The sequence below is a fragment of the Lipotes vexillifer genome, unplaced genomic scaffold, assembly GCF_000442215.2.
Source record: "Lipotes vexillifer unplaced genomic scaffold, Lipotes_vexillifer_v1.1 scaffold712, whole genome shotgun sequence".
NCBI classification, from domain to species: domain Eukaryota; kingdom Metazoa; phylum Chordata; class Mammalia; order Artiodactyla; family Lipotidae; genus Lipotes; species Lipotes vexillifer.
Genome location: NW_006775660.1, coordinates 1,089,525 through 1,115,416, shown reverse-complemented (window position 1 = coordinate 1,115,416; position 25,892 = coordinate 1,089,525). Strand labels below are relative to the sequence as shown.

At 39.5% G+C, this 25,892-nt stretch overlaps 1 protein-coding gene across 1 annotated transcript in view; it reads left to right on the top strand.

Annotated features, from left to right (window-relative positions):
- Window positions 1-25,892, top strand: part of MAGI2 (membrane associated guanylate kinase, WW and PDZ domain containing 2) — a 353,905-nt gene that overhangs the window by 18,513 nt on the left and 309,500 nt on the right. Inside the window, exons 2-3 of the mRNA XM_007450095.1 lie at window positions 8,427-8,548; window positions 10,434-10,616. Coding sequence (XP_007450157.1) covers window positions 8,497-8,548; window positions 10,434-10,616 — 235 coding nt within the window. The 5' untranslated portion in view covers window positions 8,427-8,496. The remainder of the gene's footprint in view (window positions 1-8,426; window positions 8,549-10,433; window positions 10,617-25,892) is intronic.

The following is a 25,892-nucleotide window of genomic DNA, read 5'->3' as shown; positions in this document are numbered from 1 at the left end:
TCCCTGACTCCCTCCTTCCTGGATAATCCTAGACATTAGTGATATCGCCTTCATGATTCCTCACTGTTCTGAGTGTCCTTGGTAATTCTCTGACTCACCTTGATGTCAGGCCCAAAGTATTCCTGTACCCATGGCTGTGTATGTCTAACATTATATATGAGTGATGTGTACGCACAGGTTTTTAATACTGAATCATATTTTTTGGAGTTCAGTAGACTTAGGCTATATTGTGACTTCACATTTTCACAACTCATACCTAAGTTATTAATAAATTGCAGTCCAGTTCAACATACAGTATATTACAAGTCAGATTATTCTTACCCTTCCCAGCACATTGTAAGGTCTAGTTCCCTGGGTAATGTGATTCTTCACAGAGAGCATCTTGTCCATCCTCATAACACCGGGTAAGTACAATAACCAGTACATTGGAGATAACAACTGAATGATGCTGAAATGACTGAGAATTCTAGGGAGCACTACAACTTTTCCTATGTGGTTAATATGGCAAAATTCATTCTGTAATCCCCCCAAGTTCAGGAATAAGGCACATCCTCCAGGATGGAGACTTTCCAAGTTATGGCCAGCCGTTAGACTAAAGCCATAATGGAAGTAGGGAAACTTGAAACAAAACAAAACCTCATCCCATGGCTTGGAAGTATCCTCCCCGTCTTGAAGTTCATCCTCTCCCGCCGTGCCTGCTGCTCTCACGGCACCACCAACATGCAAACATACGCCTGTGTGTATTCATGAGCCCCATACTCTGGCTAAGCAGGATGGATATTCCCAAACACCTTTGAATCCACTATTCTCTTCCTAAAATGCCTCCTCCATCTGGCAAAATACATCTATCCTCTTAGAATCTGCTTAAGCGTCACTTCCTCTGTGAAGCGTCCCTGAACCATCAGACTAAGTTGTCTTTTCTTCTTTGGAGTCCCCACTTTGTGCATACCAATTCTCTGACTGCTTATAGAGTGACCAACTCAGCCCAATTTACCCAGGACAGTCCAGGTTCTAGAAAAGGAAGTCCCGCACCCTGGGAAATGTGTTAGTCCTAGACAAACCTGGGGTGGTTGGTCATCCAACTTGTGTGTCTGCCCCGTTGGAGTATGGGCCCCCCTGGTGAAGGGGTTGTGTTGTATTCATTTTCGTGTTCCCAGTGCCTAGCACACTGATACATTCATGAAAGTGTACATGAGACTTACAGGCCTAAAGCCAGCGAGTCAGGGTTGGCAGACACCAGTGGAGGAGCACTGATCTAGTCTTGTCTCTAACACTGAAAGAGGTTGAAATAGTGAGTCCTTTAGTCTCCTTCTAGCTACGCTCTATTCTCCAAGTTTACGACTCATTACTTTTTCTCAGTCTCTTGTTACCTTTGATAACAATAACCTCCTCCTGCACCCGGCAATAAAATTTAAGAGAGGCGTCTTATGGGAATGGGAAGGGATGGATAAAAAACATTTTTAAATGCATGCCTGCTGGCTCTGAAATTTTTAAAAATGAGTCTATGTATCTTTCAGGTCCTGGGGGCTTCATGGCGTGATTGACAGTGCACAGTGTCATTTCTGCTGAGAGTAAAATATCAAGTTTTCCAAGTAATTGGTAAATAGTAATGGCTAAGCGATGAATCCCCCTTATACATAAGATACACATAAAATACACATTACAAATCAACGCCAACTAAATAACTTGCCACTACTACCAGGGAAGGGAAGAGAGCTCATTTATCTGAAAATATATCCACATTTGGGAAGCTCTGCCTGGTGGGGAATGGAGGACAGACTCCTTAGCTGTGAGAGTTTCAGCACGAATATAAAAATACTCTTCTCAGTTGGCCATGATTCCACCTCCCACTTGGACACTATGTCCCCACATCAGACACCCTCATGTCCAGAAAGAGCAAGAGAAAGTAACACGTGACTCAATCTTCCCACCCACATTCATAAAGCAAATTCACATTTCCCCCAGGTACACTAGGGAATAATGAATGGACATTTATAGAAAGAAAATTATCACTTAAGTGTTAGAATTGGGAAGAAATCTTTCAAGAGGCAGGATTCAATTAGTCTGTTTTTAGAAAATGCTCCAAGTAAAATAGATTTAATTCTTCCATTTATCCCAAAGCTCATTTTTTTTAAAATAAAGTGTATTTAAAACATTAGTCTTTAATCTAGTACTTCTAAACTTTCTAGATTTTCAAAGCACTGTAAGGCATACATCATAGTATGGAAAGCCTATTTTATAGTTTGTTTTTGTTTCTGTTTTATCTCCCCTGCTAGACTGTGTGTCTGATTGATCTTTGCCCCTACCTGCACCCACTACCAAAGTGCCTAGCAAAGACCATTTGAGAAACAAATATCTGATGAATCACAGTAGCATTTATTGAGTACTTACATCCAGGCACTGGTCTTAAGTGATTTACTCATTTTAATTTATTTAATATGCACAACAACTTTATGAGGTGGTCTTACTTTTATCCCAGCTTTACAGATGAAAAATTCTGAAGCACAGGGAGGGTAAATAATGTGCAAAAGATCATATGCCTAGGATGTGGTGGGGCTTGGATGTGAATGCCAGCAATGTGACTGCAGTGACCAAGCTCTTAACACAGTGTCCTGCCTTCTGTCGAGAGGGTTGGCCCCAGAAGATCCCTGTAGAGTTATTATCTTCTCTTAGTTTCTGAAGCAAGAGGAAGTTTGTATCCCATCTATCTCAACTGGATAGTAGAGAAAACTTTATGGGGTCTTCTCAAAGCTTGTATTTAAATGAATAAAAATACAGACAGGGAGGGGGCGGTGTGTGTGTTTGGCTACCAATGTAGCTACAGTTTACGGGTTCAGATGTGAGGAAGCAACGTACACTTTCCTGACCATCCAGAAGTATGGGAGTCAGAATTAGGGTCAAGCAAAACCAATGGAATTCCAAGCAACCCGGAAATTCATACTGTGATTCCATTCAGGAATTATTCTCTCTTTAAAAAGAATATATGCTCCCAGTAAAATAGATTTTGGGAAGCCCCAAAAGGAGCAGGTTTGCATAGAAGGGATGACATACTGAGCTGCAACCCCAAACCCCAAGCCAACCTTCCCACACCCAGTGCTGAGTAGCTGCCTCCTGGCGCTCCCATATTTTGTCCCTAATGTGGTGCTTTGCCATTTGAGCACACTTCTGTTGTAACACAAGACAGCAGATCCAAATCTTTCATCACCGAAGTGGGATGGCTTTTTCACTATCACGAGAAAGTCTTAAAAGATTCTCTGTTTTGAAAGATTCCATGGATCATTACCCAAATGCAGATTGGTTATAGCACATAAGTTGGCCCTAAGCTTCACCATAAGTTCTGTCACAACATGTATTTTATGGGAGAGTTAAACTGGAAAACAGCAAGATCTATGACCTTTCATGCACGCCTGTCTCCCTCCAGGCATTTATTCAACAAATATTTATTGAGCACTGGCTACCTCATGCATTGGAGTAATTAGTGTAGCCACCTTGATCATCTTGGAAGTATTTTACTCGTGGTACAATCTCCACTCTAAAGTTGCTGTCTTCGTCTCTCACATTGAGCCAAAGATCCATTTCTAATCTGTCAACTGAAGTCAAGATGGTGTGATAGTGACCAGTGGGTACAAAAGGTGTCATTTGTGACTATGCACTAAAAGTGCCGCTCTCCAAAAACCCAGGAGAAGCCAGGTGGAGAGTTAACAAGCTGGAATATGGAGGGAGCGCTGGTAGTGAGGGTCGGATGATGGCCTTCATCACCCAGCAGACCTGTCCTGTGTGTACTGATGGGCTCGGGATGTACGACTTTCCCCCTGTTTCTTCCATTGCTTCCCCACGGTGAAGGAGGTGGCAGTCACACAGGACTTTGAGCTGGGACTACCTTTGGCAGCATATCATCCATCAGCTGCAAAGATTTCCTTCCCTCTGTGCATGTCTCACCCTTTTGTTGGCATGTGTCCTCTCTTCTAGAGCAAAAGAGCATTTCCTAGTATTCCCCAGGGCCCTACACAGAAAAAGAGACTTCCAGTTGAATAAGGCAAGAAAGTCCTTATTCAACTACCTTCTCACACCTTCTCAGCTTCTGACTTAGGGGATTGCAACCCTCGCTGCACTACAGAGTTATCTGGGAAGGTTTTTTTAAAAGATGTCAATGCCCGTACCCCATTTGGAGATTGTGGCTCAGTTGAGTTAGGGTGGGCCTGAGTCCTCTCGTTTTTGTTTGTTTTTTAAGTTCTTCAGGTTCATCCAGAGCTACAAAGTACTGCCACATACGAACTTAAGTTTCCATTCCATTCCATAATGAAAAGGGGAGGGAGGAGTTAAGCTGCAAATGAGTGACAGTACTGGCAAAGAGAGGTGATGGAATGTTATCCTTGAATATCCTGTTCCCTTTGCCATTTCCACATGGAAGGATCTCATATCAGTAGTCTTTCTTTCTTGTAGAAGGAAATGGGGTTGTTGGGATCTACCCTCCTCAGAATATGTCTCTTACCCCCTTAGCTCTTAACACCTAAAAATTCTATTACTAAAATATGATAATAAACTAGATTGAACTAAAGAATAAGAACTCTTGGTAGCTTCCCAGGCTTCTGTTCAGTACAGAGCTGGATGAACTAGCTAATAATTCTCTCACAGAGCCTAAACAATGAGGGGGAGGACGACATTTGCCATTCACGTCCTTTTACACATTGTAAGTCCCCCAAATCCTTGCTAAAAGGACTTCAAACTATTCTTATTGGAAGCACAAGGAAGACAAGGCTTCTCTATTCAGCAACAATCATATTTCTTTGTAATAGCTCTTTTAAAGCTTGGGAGCATTTTAAATTCCAAATGAATGACTTTATCTGTGACAATGCAAATGTTCTGTAGCAATTAGCTCAGGACACTAAAGCCATCCCAGCTTCCACTCTTTGTCAGGTACAAGTCATACCAGACGAGTTCATTGGTATTTTCATTCTCTGTGAAATGTAGAACTTCACTTTGATGGTGAATGGAATCTTGTCAACATGGTTTCCATAAAGCAAGTGGCTATGACTTTTCTAAGGAAGTAATTATATGCAGGTAGCAAGTTGGAGGAACCCAACTGTATAGTAAATCTACCCCAGAAAGTTCTTGTAATGTATTTTCTAAGGATAAAGTTATGCATATGATGAACAACAACCTAGAAAAACAGAAACAGAACAGATAGGAAATGAAGAAAGCTGATACTTCGGTACAGCTCAGAACTGTTTCTGATTTCTCAAAATTAGTAACATATATTTGCAGACAAAAGTTCTAAAACACATATTCATCATTTATCAAAAAAATTATTATCTCTCACTATGTCCAGTGCTTAGTATACAAAGTTGAATAACACATGGACCCTGTATACAGGTGTGCACAGTCTAGAGAAGGAAATAAACATGAAAATCAGTTATTAAAACACAGTATGATAAGGTTACTAAATTCATTATCATGTCATTATCATTTAGGATGTTGTATATTACATCACAGAAACACCTTTATCCAAGACCTGGAAAGAATGATCTCAAGAGAGTCAGTAACGGGAATACTACGTCCTTCAGAACAACTGTCTTGAGTTTATCTTAAATACTGTGAAGAATATAACTGGTTTCTCTTGCTTGCTGAATTAGCAGCTTGAAAGCTCAAAGCTAATTCGCAACATAACTCTAGTAAACAAATAGGATCCTATATGATTAATTTTGTCTATTGATCTTCCACCTAGACTCAACTAACTTCACCCTGGATTTTGTTCACTTTTCCTTGTTGTTGTTCTTTAAAAGGGCCTCAGATTCTCTTGACTATGAGGCAGGGTGTAAGAAAATAAATAAACTGTGATGACAGAAGTCTGTTGAAGGTTTTATGACAGCCAAGGGGAGGAGCACAACACAGGCAGAGAATGTTGCTGGGTGAGGTTGGAGAAGGAGTTATGGAACAGATGGAAAAAACAGTGTAATAATAATGACAATAACAGCAACAGCACTTATAAATAATAGTAATAGAGAATAACTATACTTTGAAAATAAAGAACAACTATACCTTACAAGTGCGGGGTCCTCCCTGTATATCTGTACTTTGCAAACATTATTTCTCTTATCTTCACAGCAGCTCCAAGAAGTAGATATTAATGTCCCCATTTTACAGATGAGGATATTGATGCTCAGAGAGTTTAGTAATTTGCCTAAGATGCCACCTCAAACTCAGGCTGTCTTGCTTCAGCTGCTACACCACTAATGCTCTGAGTCTCACGGGAAAAGAGAAGAGGCTTGATAGGGTGCTGCTGATTTGAGTGGCTCCAAGTGTATCCAAAGCAAAAGGTGCATGTGGTGATGCAGCCAAAGGAGAAGATATGGAGATGAGTAAGGGCGGAGTCAGGAATAATATTTCTTTAGGTAATAGGAAGATTTCAAAGGTGTTTAGTAAGAGACAATGGAGAAAAGGGAAGAGGGGCTTCAAATCTGCCCCTCCTGAAATAGAGTGGTGCTGTCAGAGTTTATGGAGTTAAGGAAGCTTTGAAAGCTCATACTGTAGTTCACTACACACCACAGATCATGGTGACTCCTTGGTGACAAGAGCAGTACAGTAGCTTTTACTTCCAATGGAAAATAATCTTACGTAAGACACATTTACTTTGAACCCCATACCAGTGAGTACCGTTACCAAAGAACATCGTTATAAGCACCCGTTTTCTAAATAGCATCCTAACATATACCAGCAGCAATGTTAGCGAGAGGTTCTAGTGCTTTTAAACACCCTCCCTCCGGTAAAGCCTCCTCTCTGGACTCAAAATGAGGACAGTGTCAGTGATGATAAGATGATGGTGGTGTTGGCCATGATGATAACAGCTGCTGCTAGTTACTGAGCATGTCTATGCTTGAAACCCTGGGCCAATATTCATTATTTCATTGAATCCTCACAACCGCCCAGGAGGAAGCCAATACTGTGCCCATCTTAGAGATGCAGACACTGAGGTTCAGACTTAATAACTTGTGCAAGGTCACACAGCAAATCAAGCGGCAGAGCTGGATTTTGAATCCAGGACTAAGTGACTTCAGCCAGAGCCTGTGTGGCAGCAGCTCCCCTGCCCCGACCTCATGAGGAAATAACTAGATACTGCAGTCGTCTTATTGTGTTTCTGACAATCGCTTTTCTGTCTCACCAGGAATTATCTGACTTATACTAACAGAAAATTGGTTGTTGAGATTTTGTTTCTTTTACCTCCTTCCTTTTCTTACATGTATTTATGGACCTAAAATAAGAGGATTACGCATGCACATTAAGTATGTGTACACTCATCAATGTGAAATCATACATTGAAAAGAGAAGGTATGTAGGTAAAGGATGAATTTTAGAGACAGATGTGGTCCATTCCCAGCGTTTTCACTTCTAGGCACGTGATTTAGAGCAAGTCATTTGACCTCTTGTGTGTCAGTCTCATCACCTTTAAAATGGGGATAATTAGAATTCAAGACTGTTGCCATGAGACTTGACTGAGGAAATTTGTATATAGTACCTGGCACAGAGTTAAGTACTGAGTAATTGTTCATTCCTCTTCTAAGCCCTCTCTCCTCTTCATGCTCTCATACAATAATCCTATTTTTGTTTGTACAAAGAACCAAAATCAGTGTACATGCCACCGCTCTAGTGGGGCATGTATACCTAGAGAAAGAGCTACTTGACACTGCTGCTAGGCAGGGTTATGGTTCCCACCCTCTCCATGGACAAGAAATTCTAAACTTTATACAATAATGCATCACACTGTAAGAATACTATAAGGAATTCTTAAACTCTAAGCCCTTGGTTTAGCTGATCCACACTTGCTTAAAGATGCTCTGTGTCTGATATCTAGAAGTTTATTGTCTCACTAGGGAGAATGTAAATACTCTACTTTTGACTGATCTCAGTTATCAGTCATCCTACAGGTATTCCACAACTCCTAAATATCCTTAGGAGTGTTTCCGCACAGTCCTTTAATCCAAGTCTGTCTGATTCTAAAATGTGTGGACTTCAGTTGCTCTAAGAGTAGAGCAATCAGTGAATTGACCTTATACTTATGTGGTTGGATATTGAAACACTTTACAAAGCTTAGAAACACTTTACAAATACTTTTTTCTTCAGCACCATTTGGTATAAATTTCATTTGTTGGCCATTTATTTGCACCAAACTCGTCTCAAACTAACGCAGTAGACCAGAAAGCAAGTTCACATTCTAGTTCTTTTGGCTCAATCATGCATAACTTAAATACAATACCATATGATAGAGCCATTGAGAGCTCTGCTCTTGTCAGGGAAATGCATACTGTACACAGGCCAGCCCCAGCAGAGGCCTGACTGTGTGCTGGTGGGGTATTCAGCTAGAGCTATTCATATGTTCTCTTAAATGACTTTGCCCCACTGTTATCCTAATTTGAAGTTTTATTTTTCAGCCACATAAATAGAAGAACACAGTTTGAAAACCCTGTCCTGGAAGCAAAAAGGAAGCTACAGCAGCATAACATGCCCCACACAGAACTTGGAACAAAGCCCCTGCAGACCCCAGGTTTCCGAGGTTAGTACCTGTCAGCACGCAGTGTTTCAGAGAGAAAGACTGTCTGTCGAACTGCCTGCTCTCCAAATAGGCCTTTATCTTGGACCATTTCATATAATTGATGTGCTTTCCCCAGACCCCTCAATTAGCTTTAGCTGGGTGTTTGCTCTGTCTCTAAACTCATGCATTTAGCATTCACGAGTGAAGGTAATGCCTCGGGTAGCACCTTATAGGAATTTACAGCACGTTGCCAGGTATAGCTGAACAGGTATGACCGTGGTACCGTAAACTGCAGAGATTCATAGAGACTCATAAGTTTGTCCTCAAATGACCAAGCACAAGAATGAGGCTTGTTCTCCTTTGTGACAGTAGACAGCTACTCATCGACAGTACCTAGGCCCAAACCCGCCTGCCCCCACGCTGCCCGGGAGCGGTCGCGCAGCGTGAGTGACCTGTCTTACTATGGGCGCCACCTTGCCTGCAGGCCCGGGTGCATCGGTATGTCCTGGGTTGCTTGCTGCACCTCACTTCACCCTGGAGCCACATACGGGGATGAGATGCTGCACGCACTTTTCACGTCTTAGTGGGCTCTCACTCACACGTGAAAGCATGAAGGAGGCTCTGGTAGTCGGGAAGTCTAGATATGCCTATGGTTGATTTCACACTGTATCACTACAGCACAGTAAGGATGAATGTAAAGGTCTCACCGTTGAACTTGTCTCCAAATTGTAAACTTTACTTTCATAAAGGAAACAGAGGCGACAAGATTATGTGTGTTTTTTATTTGTATTTTAAAGAAGTGCTCTGTCTTCTTCACAAAGATATATGAGATATGTAAATAGACAAAGTAAAATTCCAATATAATGACTCATGACTTCATAGTTTGTCCATTACACATCACCTAAAATGGAACAACAGCAAACAGAATACTTAACTAAGTCACCATGTACAGTTTGGCTGTTTTAAATATCAAATCATATCACCCAAAATGGAACAATTAAAAAAATATATAAAATACTTGACAGTGATAACATTTAAAGCAGATATTAATTCTAATTCCTAGTATGGCTATTATTTTTAAAGCATTTAATATATGCAGGAATATACTTATTACCGATCATAGCTGAAAAAGCATGTTAAATAACAAATTACTAGTTAAACCTCTATGAGTGGGTTCAAGTTCTGTTCAGATTATTTAGGTATGATTTGAACATGTCAACATATTATTACAAAATATGTTACCTTTACATTCATAATTATATCTAGAGATATTGGCTTGCCTCTAGCTCACATTTTAGAGTATACTAAACACTCTCAGGTCAGTAGAAATGGATTTATCTGGTTATCTTTATAGCATCTCGTAATATAAGCAAAAGCTAACACATCCAGGCATTCTTTCTAAACAATTTAGACATTTGAAGAGGTGCTAATATTCCACTGGTCCTATTTTTTTGGAAACAACATAGTCCATTTCGGTTTTCTAGTCTTATCCCTTCAAGGTTTGGGGCAGCACCGGCCACTCACACATACCTCCTACCTGGACCTTTTCAGAACAAGAGAAATGTATCCAGATGTGTCTGGATGATTTTAGGCTCTGCTTTATCTTCACCTGTTGATTCAGCCCTTTTTAAGCACCAGAAGGTGAATTTAGTGAACGGAAACAATGATGACAAAAAAAATCTCTCTCCAAACCAAGCAGCTCTTTCACCTTTCCCTGCATGCTTGGGACTGCTCTGCGTTTGTGGGAAGTGCTTAGAGGTGTGCTCCTGAAGTCATGCCTGCTTGCATTTACTATAATTAACCCCACAGTTACCCCTGGGATTGCTGCTCAGTGGCTGGCTTTTCCCCATGTAAGAACATGCCTTAACTGTGCTTTTTCTTTTTTAACTTCTATCGGCCAATGTAGAAAAACCACTCTTTACCCGGGATGCATCCCAGTTGAAGGGAACATTTCTCAGCACCACACTAAAAAAGAGCAACATGGGGTTTGGATTTACCATCATTGGTGGAGATGAGCCTGATGAGTTTCTGCAGGTGAAAAGCGTGATTCCCGATGGGCCTGCAGCACAGGACGGAAAAATGGAAACTGGTAAGTTCCCTAATACTTTAGAAAATTGTTTTGCAACCTTTTTCCTAAGGCAAATATGAGGAGCTTCTTTCTGTGTTTTTAATTTGAAGGTCAAAGGTCACTTCACTTTAGGACAACCACAGATTATGTCTCCCCTAAAATTAATAATAATCAAATTGAAGTATTTCTGGAAACAACTTTGAATACCATTTTTGTCTCATTTTTCTGACTGCCCCTTCTATTTGCTGGATTCAGTGCACCCTTGAGATTGACACTTTTCTAATTTATTTCTGGAGTCCCTTCTCAGGGATGTGATTAACATTTCGTACTTTTCTTGCTTATGTTCAGCTATTGATATTTTTAAAATCTGTATTAATCTTACAGTATTCTCATGCTGAATTGCCCAGGTTAGTTATATTTAAATATGCACGCTCATCTCATAGAAAAAATGTTAATGGTATTCATCTTTATATATCCCCATACAATGTTTTAATATATAAGGTTTTTTTCTCTAGTCCTTATGAATGAATTTTCATATGCAGTTACTTGGATATCTATCAAATTATAATCAAAATTCATTTTACTTGGAAATACAGAGGCAAATTGTTAAGGGCAAGAAAATATAAATATATGAAAGGTGCACAAAGACAGAGAAAAAAGTAATGAACTAAGTCTGATTTTAAATTCTCCTACCTGGTCCATGACTTGGAGTTAGTCCCGTAATTTATAAATACTATTTTCCTTGTCTGGAAAATAAAGAAGAAATCAAATTTGATCTTATTTAAATAATAATCAAATACTGATTTAAGAATTTTGGAGTACTGTTTTTGAAATGCCTTAGAAAATTACAAAGTGTAATAACTATATATCACCATTTCACACTTTTCCCAACATTGATATAATTTATGATGTTAGCTTACTAAAGTCAGTGGGTCCTAGAAGATACAGAAATTAGAGAATTACTTTTGAGGAAAAATTATGCCATTTTTATGCTCCATATATTTACAAATTGTTATTCCGTGGTTTTTAAAGTGGTTTGTGTATGAAGAAACAACATAAAATTGAGGTCTTCATCTGACATTTTTCATTTTAAAAATGACTGTTTATTAAATGGTTCCTATAGAAATAACATCTTTTCAAGGTTACCTAATGAGTATATTTGTCACTGCCAGTCACTAGTGAGTAATAATATATTTAATAGATGTTACATTTCCTTGAAAGTTGAGTGAAGTTTCAAAACTAACTAACCACATTTTTCAAATGCTACTGTTGTAAGAATCATGTGTACATAATTTTCTGCAAGTTAGAGAGTATCTAACTCTGCTGTTCATCTGGTGAGATTTTACTAAGCAGCCACACTTTCATGTTGCCAAAAATCACAAAAAAAATCAGATGACTCAATTAAAAATCATCCTATCACCTACAATTAGAATACGAGGAAATTGTGGATTTAATACCAACTTAGTAGAGAGAAAAGGATCCCCAGTGCTTTTGAACTATAGTGAAATATTTAACAAACCCATTTCTTCTTTTCTTGTATCAATATTTTTTTATTGAAGTATAGTTGATTTACAATGCTGTGTTAATTTCTGCTGTACAGCTAAGTGATTCCATTATATATATATATATATATATATATATATTCTTTTTTTATATTCTTTTCCATTATGGTTTATCATAGGATACTGAATATAGTTCTCTGTGTTATACAGTAGGACCTTGCTGCTTTTTCATTCTATACATAAAAGCTTACATCTGCTAACCCCAACCTCCCATTGCATCCCTCCCCCAACCCCCTGCCCCCTTGGCAACCACCAGTCTGTTCTCTATGTCCGTGATTCTGTTTCATAGATAGGTTCATTTGTGTCATATTTTAGATTACACATATAAGTGATATCATATGGTATGTGTCTTTCTCTTTCTGACTTACTTCACTTAGTATGATGATCTCTAGTTGCATCCATGTTGCTGGAAATGGCATTAGTTTGTTCCTTTTTGTAGCTGAGTAGTATTCCATTGTATGTATGTATGTGTGTACATATATATATATATATATATGTATGTATATATATAACATCTTCTTTATCCATTCATCTGTCGATGGACATTTAGGTTGTTTCCATGTCTTGGCTATTGTGAATAGTGCTGCTGTCAACAGAGGGGTGCATGTATCTTTTTGAATTATAGTTTTGTCTGGATATATGCCCAGGAATGGGATTGCTGGATCATATAGTGATTCTGTTTTTAGTTTTCTGAAGAACCTCCATACTGTTTTCCACAGTGGTTGCACCAACTTACATTCCCACCAACAGTGTAGGAGGGTTTCCTTTTCTCCAAACCCTCTCCAGCATTTGTTATTTGTAGAGTTTTTAGTGATGGCCATTCTGACCTGTGTGAGGTGGTACCTCATTGTAGTTTTGATTTGCATCTCCCTAATAATTAGCAATGTTGAATATCTTTTCATGTGCCTCTTTGACTATCTATATGTCTTCTTTGGAGAAATGTCTCTTTAGGTCTTCTGCTCATTTTTTGATTAGATTGTTTGTTTTTGTTGTTGTTGAGTTGTATGAGTTGTATGAAATTAAACACGTGTCAGTCACTTTGGTTGCAAATATTTTCTCCCATTCTGTAGGTTGTCTTTGTTTTGTTTGTGGTTTCCTTTGCTGTGCAAAAGCTTGTAAGTTTAATTAGGTCCCACTTGTTTATTTTTGTTTTTATTTCTATTGCCTTGGGAGACTGACCTAACAATCTATGTCAGAGGATGTTTTGCCTATGATCTCTTCTAGGAGTTTTATGGTGTCGTGTCTTATATTTAAGTCATTAAGCCATTTTGAGTTTATTTTTGTGCATGGTGAGAGGGTGTGTTCTAACTTCATTGGTTTACATGTGGCTGTCCAACTTTCCCAGCACCACTTGCTGAAGAGACTGTCTTTTTCCCGTTGTATATTCTTGCCTCCTTTGTTGAAGATTAATTGACTGTAGGTGTGTGGGTTTATTTCTTTACTCTCTGTTCTGTTCCATTGATTCATATGTCTATTTTTGTGCCAGTACCACGCTGTTTTGATTACTGTAGCTTTGTAGTATTGTCTGAAGTCTGGGAGGGTTAGGCCTCCTGCTTTCTTCTTTTTCTTCAAGATTGCTTTGGCAATTCTGGGTCTTTTATGGTTCCATATGAATTTTAGGATTATTTGTTCTAGTTCTGTGAAAAATGTCATGGGTAATTTGATAGGGATTGTAATAAATCTGTAGATTGCTTTGGATAGTATGGCCATTTTAACAATATTAATCCTTCCAATCCAAGAGCCTGGGATATCTTTCCATTTCTTTGAGTAATCGTCAGTTTCCCTTATTAATGTTTTATAATTCTCAGCATATAAGTCTTTCACCTCCTTGGTCAGGTAACAAACCCATTTCTTTTCATAGTAAAAAACCCAGTTATTTTTTTCTCTTGCCCAATCCACTATTCTGTGTTTCAAAACTAGAAAAGACTTCTTTCAGTGTAAACTTAAAAGACAAAATAAAATCAAAAGGTTTGCACAATAAGGCGTTTCTCCTTCTCACTCATTTTCCTAGTTTGCCACACTCACACAGTCTAAGTTAGCCTACTCAATAACAAAGTCAAAGCTTTATTTAGAATTTAGCAGATTTTCTGCACTTAAGATAATCACAGAACGGTCCTAATAGAAAGAGAAGGACCTAGGATTTTATTCTATTCACTGTCTCCTATTTATTCTTCTATTTATTCATTCAGCAAACCTTTGTTAAGCTCCTTCCTTTCACAGTCATTGCTGTCCACCAGGACTACAAAGGTGGATATGACAAGGGCCAGGCTCTTGAGGAGTTTACATCCAGGAGGGGCTTTGGATATATAAACAAGTAATTGTAACACAGTATGAATAGGATGAGTCTGTAATAACCATGATGTTGGCACTAAGTCAGGAGAGTTGGGCAAGGGCACAACAGAATTTTTTTTAAAGTGTGTTTCTAGCTATATAATTTTATTAGGTTTTTAGGGATGATAATTTCTCTCATCAGAAAATAAAATAAAATGTTGAAATCCACTGCTTATTAAATAGTCAAAAATACTGTGTTTATTTTTAATCTTGATATGATTTAAAGTAAAATGTAAACATATTTCTGTAGCATTCCACAAGTTATAGTAGAGGGAATGGCTTCTCAGTTCAGTTCAGCAAATATTTAGTGAATACTGGTATGTGCCATGCATTCTGATAATTACTTGGGATGCAAAAATGCGGAAACAAGTGTTTCTATTCTTAAGAAGCTTACAGTATAGAAATAATGAGTGATATGTTAGCGAATATGTATAACAATGCAAATACAAATATGTACAAAGTCCAGAAACAGTACAGAGGAAAGGGGGGTCAATTCTATTGAGAAGAGCTTAGGGAAGGCCTCATAGAAGATGATGTCTGACAGTTTTGAATGATGAATAGGCGTTTGCTGGGTGGACAAGTGAAGAAAGCTAGAGGAAGAAGAAACAGCAATGTGCAAAAGCACAGTAGTGGGAAATACCTAGGAAAAGATTTATATGCCATCTCAGTGTAGGTTAATATTTTGCCTTCAGTGGATGTTTATATGAAGTATCAAGTAAGACGATAATTATGACTGATAAAGATGAACTATTCAGGTTTGTGGCAAGCATCAAGGAACAGTATATAGTCATATATCCTCAAACAGAAAACATATAAATGCACAAATACCTATATATAAAACCTTTCTCATGTAAATTTTTAACTAATTAGGCATAGAGATTTACTCTATGATTGATGTTTTCTTTACTTGTAAATCCCTAGAACCTGAAACAGTGCCAGGCAAATAGCAGTTACTCAATAAATGTTGGCTGGTTGGATGGATGGATGGATGCGTACACCTAGAAATTAAAAAGTGAAATTTGAATTAGCTGAATTCCACTTTTCCAGTATAGCCTAGTTGATGCTAATCAGACCAATAGCTTACCATTGAAGCAAAAACAAATCATCTTTCCAGTTTCTGGATGAAATTTAAAAGACAAGTACATGTTAGGGACAAAATTAATTTCCTTTTTTGTAATGATTTCATCTATAAATGAACCTCAAGAATTAACAAAAATAATAGACACTACAGATATAAACAATAAATCATTGATATTTAAAAGGTGAGCAATGTCATTTGACATTGAAATAACCATGAAAATATTTTAATCAACTTTTCTAGCTCTAGATTATCTCTAGTTTAGGCAAAGAGATGTCAATAGTTTGGAAACAAAGAAAAATCCATTCTACTAAAGTTGACTTAGGGTCCTGTACTGTAGAAACAAGGGTTGGGTGGTCCATTCTCAGTCAGCACTGATTCTAGGAAGCAATGGAGACAGGAGAAATGGAGGACACTGTGCCCCCCACCTGATTTTTTTGTTTTTGTTTTTGTTTTTGCGGTACGCGGGCCTCTCACTGTTGTGGCCTCTCCCGTTGCGGAGCACAGGCTCCAGACACGCAGGCTCAGCGGCCATGGCTCACAGGCCCAGCTGCTCCGCGGCATGTGGGATCTTCCTGGACCGGGGCACGACCCCGTGTCCCCTGCATCGGCAGGCGGACTCCCAACCACTGCGCCACCATGGAAGCCCCGCCCCCACCTGTTTTTTAACAACTAATTTAGCCAATCCCCAATGGTCCTATAATGTTCCAGAAGACACTTTCTTAGAAGAAATTACCATACTGCCCAGAAACCATCCGACTTCTGATTATTAAGGATTCACGACATCCCAGCAATCATTTGTAGACACCAGAGATCCTGATAACATTCTTTAAACTATTTTAAAAATCAAGATTGATGTAACAAGGTTTATGTAGAAACTGCAGAGTCTAAAACATGCTTATCTATCATCCTTCCGTTAAAAAGCTTCTCTCGTTCCATGGTGTTTCATGTTTCTCCCCAGGCTAATTTTTGAATCAAGGCTTATGGTTTTCAACAAATGTAAGAGCAAGGAAAGTTGACCTATCCATGAGGTTCTCCTATAGATGGGTTGAATTATGAGGTCAGTCACATCCCATTAGTTTTTATTTGCCCTCTTCTAATAGTTATTCACTTTATTAGTAGAATGACAACAAACTGGAAAACCAACACCCTGACATTCTCTAGCTCCTGGCATTTCTCCATTTGAGCAGATTGATGTTATTGCTTTTCCTGGTTGCTACCTCTTTATTAGCTTCTCTAAAAGGGACACAAGATTAACTTTGTCAGAATCACTTGGGGAGCTTTTTAAAGATGCAGATTTCTGTGCCCCTAGACCTGCTGATTCCAAGTTTCTTGAAGTAGTGCTGGGAATGTGCATTTATATACTTTTTAAAATGGTCAAAACAATACACGCACACGGTAAAAAAAAATAATAATAATAACATCGAAATATTTATAATGCATAAAAATTCCTCCTGTCCTGCCCTTGTTGTCTCAGTTTAACAGTTCTAGACATGACCTATATTTACTTCCTTTCAGAAGAAATGGAACTTTAACTCCCTTATCCCCCACTTGCCCTCCCCCAGTCTCCCAATTGAGTTTTAAAACTACTTTTAGTAATATTCGTACAGATTTTGCATTATCATGGCTTTGTAAATTTGTTCACTGACCCCAGTGGTCTATCATTAATACATTTTCTCCCTGTAAAGGGCTTTGTGGAGTTGTACTTTGGCTTTTTTTTTTTTTGGCAATCTCTTTCTTAAAATGGTACTTTTTTTCCCCAAAGCACCATCATATTAGGTCACTAGAGGGTCCTCCTTTTTCTGGGCATCTTTTGTCCTCATTCTCCTCTCTGAGCTGGTTGTAGAGCTGACATTTGGGGACTTTCCATTATGTCTCTCCCAAGCAGAGCCCACTGTTATCCACATCCATATCCTCTTTTGTCATGGATGCTTATTTTACTAGAGCATAGCCCTCATATGTCTTTTGATCTTGGATTGTCTGTATTTAAAAATGGAACACTGAAAAAGTTGCTTGGGACTTCTGTGTCTGTGGCAGAGTTTGAAGACTGGTCAAATTTTACCTGAGGTTATTAGGCAGAGGCAGAATATGAAAGTCTATTAAATAGGGTCCTTTTTTTGGAGACACCCTCATCTCTGACTTAGGGTAGGTGGTGAGAGTTCTGCATGCAGATGTAGCAGGGCAGATCCTCTATATACTTGTATCCAGTGTTTCCTAATCCCAAGGCTTTCTGCGATTCTGTAAAGCAATGGAGAGTCCTCCTTGTCCATGTTTCCCTTTCTTCCAAAAGCACACTAGAACAGGAAGCAGGAAATTCTTTCTGTAAAAGGTCAAGTAGGAAATATTTTAGACTTTGTGGGTCTCTGTCACAGCTGTTTAAATCTGTCATCATGAAAGCAGCCAGGGATGGTACGTGAACAAGTGAGTATGGCTGTGCTTCAATAAAACTGTATTTACAAATACATGCAGCAGCAGGATTTGCTCCATGGGCCATAGTTTGCCAACCCCTGCTCTAGAATATACCTTCCAAAGCCATGATACATCAGTTATCATGCCTTTATCCACATTCCATATTCTAAAATTCTCTTGAGCTGTCTTGTTTTATAAGGGCCCCTCTCCCCTCCTGTCAAAATGGCTCCTCTCCCCTTCTCTTTGTTACTGTGGGTTTATTCATTTTAAAGTCTTTGTTAAAGGGGATAGCCATATATGTTCAGTCTGTCATGTTGAACTACAAGTCTTAGAATCTGCATTTTTACACCCACTGAAGTTTGAGAACCACCGCATGTAGTAGTAGCAAGAAGACTCCTTTCCCACTTACTGTACAGCTTGGCAAACATTCTCCATCCTAGCCTGACCCTCTCTCAAACAAGCCTCTGCTCAGAATTTCTTTGAAGGAGTGTTTATGAATATTCCTGGGGACTAATTTTTGAGGTAGAGTCTATGGCTGTCTACTCAGTAGAACAAAGCTAATTAATCTGTATGTTTATCTTTCGTATCAGGCTAGGACATTGAACTATATGCAATTTCTCATTCTTTGGGATTTTAGCACTCTTTGGGGTATTCTATCTCATGATTGCACTATCTGAAATTTTAGTTACCTTTTAGCTCTCTATGGAACAGCAAAGATTAACCTGGGGCCGTGAGTGCTGTGTGGACAGATGACCACCCTACTCTGAACGTGACAGCTATTGCCCCTCTTAGGGCTGGCCCTTCAGTAATGAATTTCCACTTAATGGTTACCCAGTGGTTTCCCACGCTGTCTTACCACAGTGTTCTTTGGTCCTCTCTAACCATTATTAGCTCCTTAGCAGTTTGATGAAATCCTACACTTGTTAATTAAACATCTCCTGAGAAAAATCTATATGTATGAGAAAGCCCAAGAAGTAATTCAGAAGTGTTTTCTGTGTCATGTTTTCCCACCTCATAATCAACTTATACCCAGGGCAGGCTTCCTTTTGAATTTTGAGCACACACTGCGATGGTCTCTCCCATGACTCCTCTCTTACTGATTAGCTGCCTTATAAAAACATCCTAGTGAATCAGCCAGTGCTTCATCACCACCCACCTCCACAAATAAGTGTTCACACTTAGGTAGTGTAAACCACTTAGATGGTTCTGTCAATTGCCGGAAGCAAATTAACTAATGTAATCTTTCTATTCTTTGAAGGACCTGTTTAGTTTTCTAATGCTGCATTGCAAACCATGCCAAAACTCGGTGTTTTAAAAGCGCAGTCAAATGTTTGCTCAAGATTCCAGTTTCTTGCCTGGGATGGGCTGGGTGTTTCTCATCCACTAGTCTCACGTTGGGTGCGTTGTGCAGCTGCCACCATCAGGATCTCCCCTGGGGCTGGGACGTGCAAGGTGAGGCCTCAGCCGGGATGGATAGGACTCCTCAGGGCTGGTGCAGCATCTCCGTCTCCATGCCATCTCAACAGCAGCATGGCTGAACCAGTTTACATGGTGGCTTGGGGTTCCAAGAGAGCAAAAGGGAAAGCTGTCAAGCCTCTCAAGGCCTAGCCTGGAACTGGCACAATGTTATCAAATCAAGTCACTCGTCAGCCCAGATAAAAGGGGAAGGAAACTAAGCCCCACATTTTGATGAGAGAAGTGGCACAAAAAAAAAAATAGTCCCTAGTCATCTTTTCATCTACTGCAGTAAACCTTCCTATGGCTTCTTTGTTTCTGACTTCCTTGAGTTTGTTCAAAGTGCCCTGAGAAAATTATCTTTGACTTTCATGGGCATTCTACCTTCTCCCAGTCTCCTGGCACGTGCTGGTACTGTTTTTGCCTTCCAGTTCTCTATCGTGCTATGAATAAATAATAGTGAATCATAATACCACATCCAGAGATGATGAGCAGCAAAATCACCAGGCCTCTAGCTCTGTCTTTCTAATAAAAATAAAGGAAGTGGTTGCAGCAATTCAGTTTGAAAGACCTTCAAAATATTCATACTCAAATCCAAGTTAGATAATTTTCTAAACGATCCCTTGATGTTAACGTCATTTTTGCCTTTTTAGATGTTTAATGAGCTTTAGATGCTTCCAAAAACATCTTGTGCTTTATAAAAGCCAGAAAATGGAATTGAATTTCTAGCCAGCTGACCAATACTAATATCTCCTGCAGAGAAGAAATAAACTGTGCTTGTTTAGCTTGTCACAATATGTTTACTCTTGGTTCTTTCCAAACACACCTAAGTTTCAGAACCTCACTTCATTTTGTTGAAATACCTAACATCCCCACTGCTAGTGATGTATCCTTCAGATCAATAACAGGATACCTCAGAGCGAGGGTGAGAGCCACACTAAACACTTTCTATCCCCTGTTCTTCTTCCATGACGATATGTAGGTGATACAGATGCCATAGTCGACAAAATACTTGATTTTGGCTACAAACCAAACCAAACCACTTGAAAGGATTAAAAAGTTTGTTGCGTCAGTTCTTAAAATTATGCTGTGCTTCATCAATAACTCATTTCGTTTTTTAAAAAGAGACCTTTGTGGGCTTCCCTGGTGGCGCAGTGGTTGGGAGTCTGCCTGCCGATGCAGGGGACACGGGTTCGTGCCCCGGTCTGGGAGGATCCCACGTGCCGCGGAGCGGCTGGGCCCCTGGGCCATGGCCGCTGAGCCTGCGCGTCCGGAGCCTGTGCTCCGCAGCGGGAGAGGCCACAGCAGTGAGAGGACCGCATACTGTAAAAAAATAAAAATAAAAAGAGACCTTTGTAACCCATATAAATGCTATTACAGTACCTCTTTGCACATTTCTGTCTTTTTTTTCTTTGTAAATGCCTATGCAGTGCTGTTTATGCCATCTTCATGTAAAATCACAGTCTAGATAAAAGCTCACTTGAGAAGGGATAACTTCTATACAAGTCCTATCCTAGTTTTCTTCTGTGCCCCAGGATTAAGAACTTTATTCCCATTTTAACACAGATGTAGCAAAGTTTGCTGCTTTAACTTTTCTTTTTCTAGTTTCAGTATTGATATCTATTTGAATAAGTCACACGGTAATTGAGTTACAGTATTCATGACAACTGTACCTATTAACATCATGACAGTCAATGCACTTAAATGTGCTCTTGTCACTATTATTTGTAAGTTATTCTGCACAAAAGCCTTACATTAATTTGCAGTACAGGTTCACTGGCCCTCCTAGGAGCTAAAGGAGAAAGTGGGTGAGGCCTCCACTCAGCCTAAGAGCAGAGCTCAGAATGGTGCTAGATGTTGTAACACCAGGGATGTTGTTTAGAATACCCTTACTGGATACGAAGTTGGCATTTTAAGAATCTGAAAGCTTATTATTTAAGTTTAATGGAAATGGACTGGAGATTATAGGGTTAACATTTTTCATGCCTGCTCCCTGGAGAAGGTTGTTGGTTGTCAGCATATTTGTTAGGGAAAGGTGTTCAGCTTAAGTTAGATGCACTTGAAATAAAGGTATTATCTAAATGCAATTAAGAAGTTTTTATCATTGTAACTTTTTAGGTCTGAGACCAGATAACCAATACCCCTACTTATAAATGAACCAAAAAGTATCCAAATAGATACAGAAATTTACCAGATTCTGGTGTCTGGGTTAGCATATGTATTCTCATAGACAATGTCAGATTCATTCAGTTCCTGCTACTCTCTCTCCCTTCACTAATGGAACTGCACCATTGGTTCATCAGGAAACAATCTGCTTTTTTACAAAAGGTGTTTATTTTTATCCATCTCCTCCCCCAAATGAATTGTAATCTCTCATTATTTACTACCCTCTCCCGACCCACCTGACTATAAGCTGTCTGAGGTCAGGGCCTGTGTCTGACTTGATCATTAACAAATCCTCAAGGCTTACTTCTCTACCATATATATAGCAGATATTCAATTTGTTGATTGCACAGTGGAATGAGTCTGTGAAGCACTGATGTGCTTACATGGATTACTATGGAGGCATGAGATGTGCTGTAATATCATAGATCCTCTGTGATTATTTATGTTCCCTTTAGAGAATCATCTAAGGCTTTTCTTTGTCTAGTTTAACCAAACAATTCATTAGATGAATTATTTACATTTAAAGTACTTAGAATAGGACACAACATATGGAATCACTCAAAATTAGTAGCAATTATTAATACATTTATGAGATTCTTTTCTACAAATTTGAAGGAAGCCTTAGCATTCTGGGAATGATAGATACATGAAAGTATCTATGAGCGGCTTAGGCTCTCCGCCTTTGGACCCTGGGAGTAAAATGATTCTGCACTGAACACTTAACAAAACAACTGTTGCCTCTTTAAATAGTTTTTGGTTTAAAGGAGATAATCGGAAAATTTTCAGAATCGTGGTGCCATGACTCTGTTGATAGACTGGGAGCTGAAATAGGACCTTCAACTTCTTATGTGTGCACATGTCACTGAAAATTAGGCTGGGTGTCTTTTAGGTTATGCATTGGATTCTAAGTCGTCTGCTAGACACTTTTAGAAAAGTCAGTAACTTATTCTTCATTTGTTTAATGATGGGTCCTCATTTTTGGATATTATAACCCCTTCGAAAATAAAAGCATGTCAATCCTGAATCACAACAAATTAAAAGAAAAGTCTAAGGAGGGTAAGATAGTTGGAAAATGTATAAGGCAAGGTAAATGTTTCTGTTGAGAGAATAATACTCCCTGAATTAAATAGCTATATAGGGTGTTGGTGCATATTCCTACAGATTGTCACGTAGGCTTGTAAATGCTCAGTGAGGAGTTTGATTATAGATACACACACATATATATCATCATCTACAGGTATATGTGCAATGTGAGAAAAAGAGGCAAGAAATATGTCTTTCATTGTTTCATCAGCCAAGTCTTAGATCTAGTTCATAATTATGAATCTCTTAGCATTCTAAAACAGAAGACGTCACTGAAGTCAATAGGAGATAAATTACCATGCAGACCTTTGTTTATAAGTGTAATTCTGCTGGTTCTTACAAGCTGCCAGTGAAATTAGAGATGGAGTGTGCTGGAGTCTGCAAATATCAAAACTGCTACAGCTGCAGAAACCTTATTCCTGTATCCAGTGTAATTATGTGCCTCTCACATGCTCCAGCTGAGGATTTGCATGAACTGACACGAGCACACACGGTGAATCTTGCGTCATCATCTGATTTACTACTTTGTTTGAAAATACAACCTGTAAGGTTAATTCTGCATTTCTTAATGGTGAAAACTATTGTCAGAAAGGAAAACATTTCGCCATGTACGTGAGATATTGACAAAAGAAGTGGGAACTTTGTTTTGTGAAAGCAAGGTTAATAACCTAGAACTGCCTTTCTCCGTATCAACACCTTTGTATTCCCTCTCTCTTTGCTTTAAAGTGTTGTGTCCTGAAATTTTCACTCCTCTTGCTTCTTTCTTGTTTTTCTTTCCTATTTTCTCACCTGAAAAAAGAAAAGAATACTGGATATATTTTCTTCTATTTCTCATAAGAGAATGAAAATTTTTGCCATAAAAAAAAAGTGACTTATACGGTCACATCTCTAAATTTATTATGAAGCACTTAATATACTTTTTTAAATTTAATTTTTATTTTATATAGGAGTATAGTTGATTTACAATGTTGTGTTAGTTTCAGGTATACAGCAAAGTGACTCAGTTAAACATATACATCTATCCATTCTTTTTCAGATGTTTTTCCCATATAGGTTATTACAGAATATTGAGTAGAGTTCCCTGTGCTGTACAGTAGGTCCTTGTTGATTATCTGTTTTATATATAGTAGTGTGTATATGTAAATATACTTTTAAGCATGGTGATAGACAAACTATCACAGCACTGGCATTTTTTCAGAGCAGTATCTCATGGACTTGTATAAAGCTGTAATCCTGGATTAGCACATAAAAGCTTTGAAGTGTTACAGTAATGAGATTAAAGTGTGTATGTGGGGGGGTGTTTGTGCAGTGTGGTGTTTGTGTGTGTGTGTGTGTGTGTGTGTGGTATTTGTGGTAGGAGTGGGCTGGGGGCAGGAGGGTGCGTTAGATCCAGCACGAGACAAGAGCCAGCTTTACAAGAATCCATCCTGTGTGCAGGGAACGTTCCTGGAAAACAAGGTGCCAAGACTTTCTGGTCATTGACATTCGTTTGCAGGCTACATCGGTGGTGACAGGTATAATCTCAGAATTTACAGAGTAAAACCTCAAGTACAAATGAAAAGATATGGAATTGTTTTCAGTGTTTTTCATCAAAGCCGAGTCCTTGAGAATTTTTTTTTAAAAAATGCAAAGGTTATTTTTCCTTTGGGAAAAAAAGAACTACCTGCCATTTCCTAGAGAAAAGGTGACATTTTTCTATGAAAAGGAGACATTTTGCCCAGAGGCAAGTGGAGGCAGTTTCTGGGATTGCCTGACAGTGAGTTTACGTAAGAGCAGAGCAAGATGCTGTGCCTCTGGCAGAAATGACATTTTCCTCCCTATTCAGCTTTGCAAATTCTGAAAAGTACAAGACCAATTTTTTTGGTGGTAATTCTCCCGGTCTCTTATTGATGTGTGCAGCAGCAAAACTAATTAATGTTATGAACATACACCGTGCTGAGACAAGGGGAGGTTGTACAAAGATGGCAAGCTGGCAACTGAGACAGAAGTCCAGGGCTTGCCATTGGATTTCTATCACTGATTCATCTTGTTCTGTTTCAAAATCCACCTAGCACCTCATTGCACAGCAACAATATTCCCCTCTATTAAGAATTATTCAAAATAGATATATCCATTTGCTCATTCATTTTTTTTAATATAAATTTATTTATTTATTTTTGGCTGAGTTGGGTCTTCATTGCTGCACCCGGGCTTTCTCTAGTTGCGGCAAGCGTGGGCTACTCTTCGTTGCAGTGCGTGGGCTTCTCGTTGCGGTGGCTTCTCTTGTTGCGGAGCACGGCCTCTAGGTGTGCGGGCTTCAGTAGTTGTGGCTCGCGGGCTCAGTAGTTGTGGCGCATGGGCTTAGCTGCTCCACAGCTTGTGGGATCCTCCCGGACCAGGGCTCGAACCCACGTCCCCTGCATTGGCAGGCGGATTGTTAACCACTGCACCACCAGGGAAGCCCTGATCATTCATTTATTCAACAAACTTTATACTGGGATGTTGAGTGGTACTCTTCACGGAGTTGGCTCTAGGGCCTGTCAGCCTCCCTTAAGGCTGCTGTGGAATGACCCCACCACAATCAACCCTTCCACTCTCACCCTAGTCTGTATAAACAGAAGCTGGAGAGGGGAAAAGAGAATCTCCAGGGTAGTTCTTCTTATGTGGGATGCATCGTTTGTGTTGAGAGGTAATCCAGTGGTGCCCATGAGAAAGAGAGGGGTACTCCCTTTCCCCATCTCAATCCAAGTGAAGGGGAGGCCCTAAGGGCATCACTCATTGAAATTGGGGTTGCCTAAAGGAAGGGGAGTTGGTGGTTTGGTTTCCACATTAGACATCTGCTCAGGCAGTGGACTTGCTTCCTTTGCCAGTCAGAAGAGAAGAGAAGTGAATCGGGGGGAGATGGCAGGATAGAGAGAGAGAAGACATGGCAAGTATCTGGCATGGCAAGGCTGTGCGAGTTTTCTGTGATCAAAGTGACCGTGGGGAAGAGACCTTGACTGAAGCCCGCTATCTTCCATGTACCACTCAAGAGAGCTGCCTGCTGGGCAAGGAAACCCAGCATCAACAGGCTGGGCAGTGCAGGCTGGGCACCATGGAAATGACAGAGGTCAAGCTTGAGCCAAATATTGCGCTGACCCCAGGATGAATCCACGGATCGATTCCATAAGAGAGCAGCCACCGCATACCTGCCACTTCAGTGGCCATTTCTCTTTCACTAGACAAACAGCCACA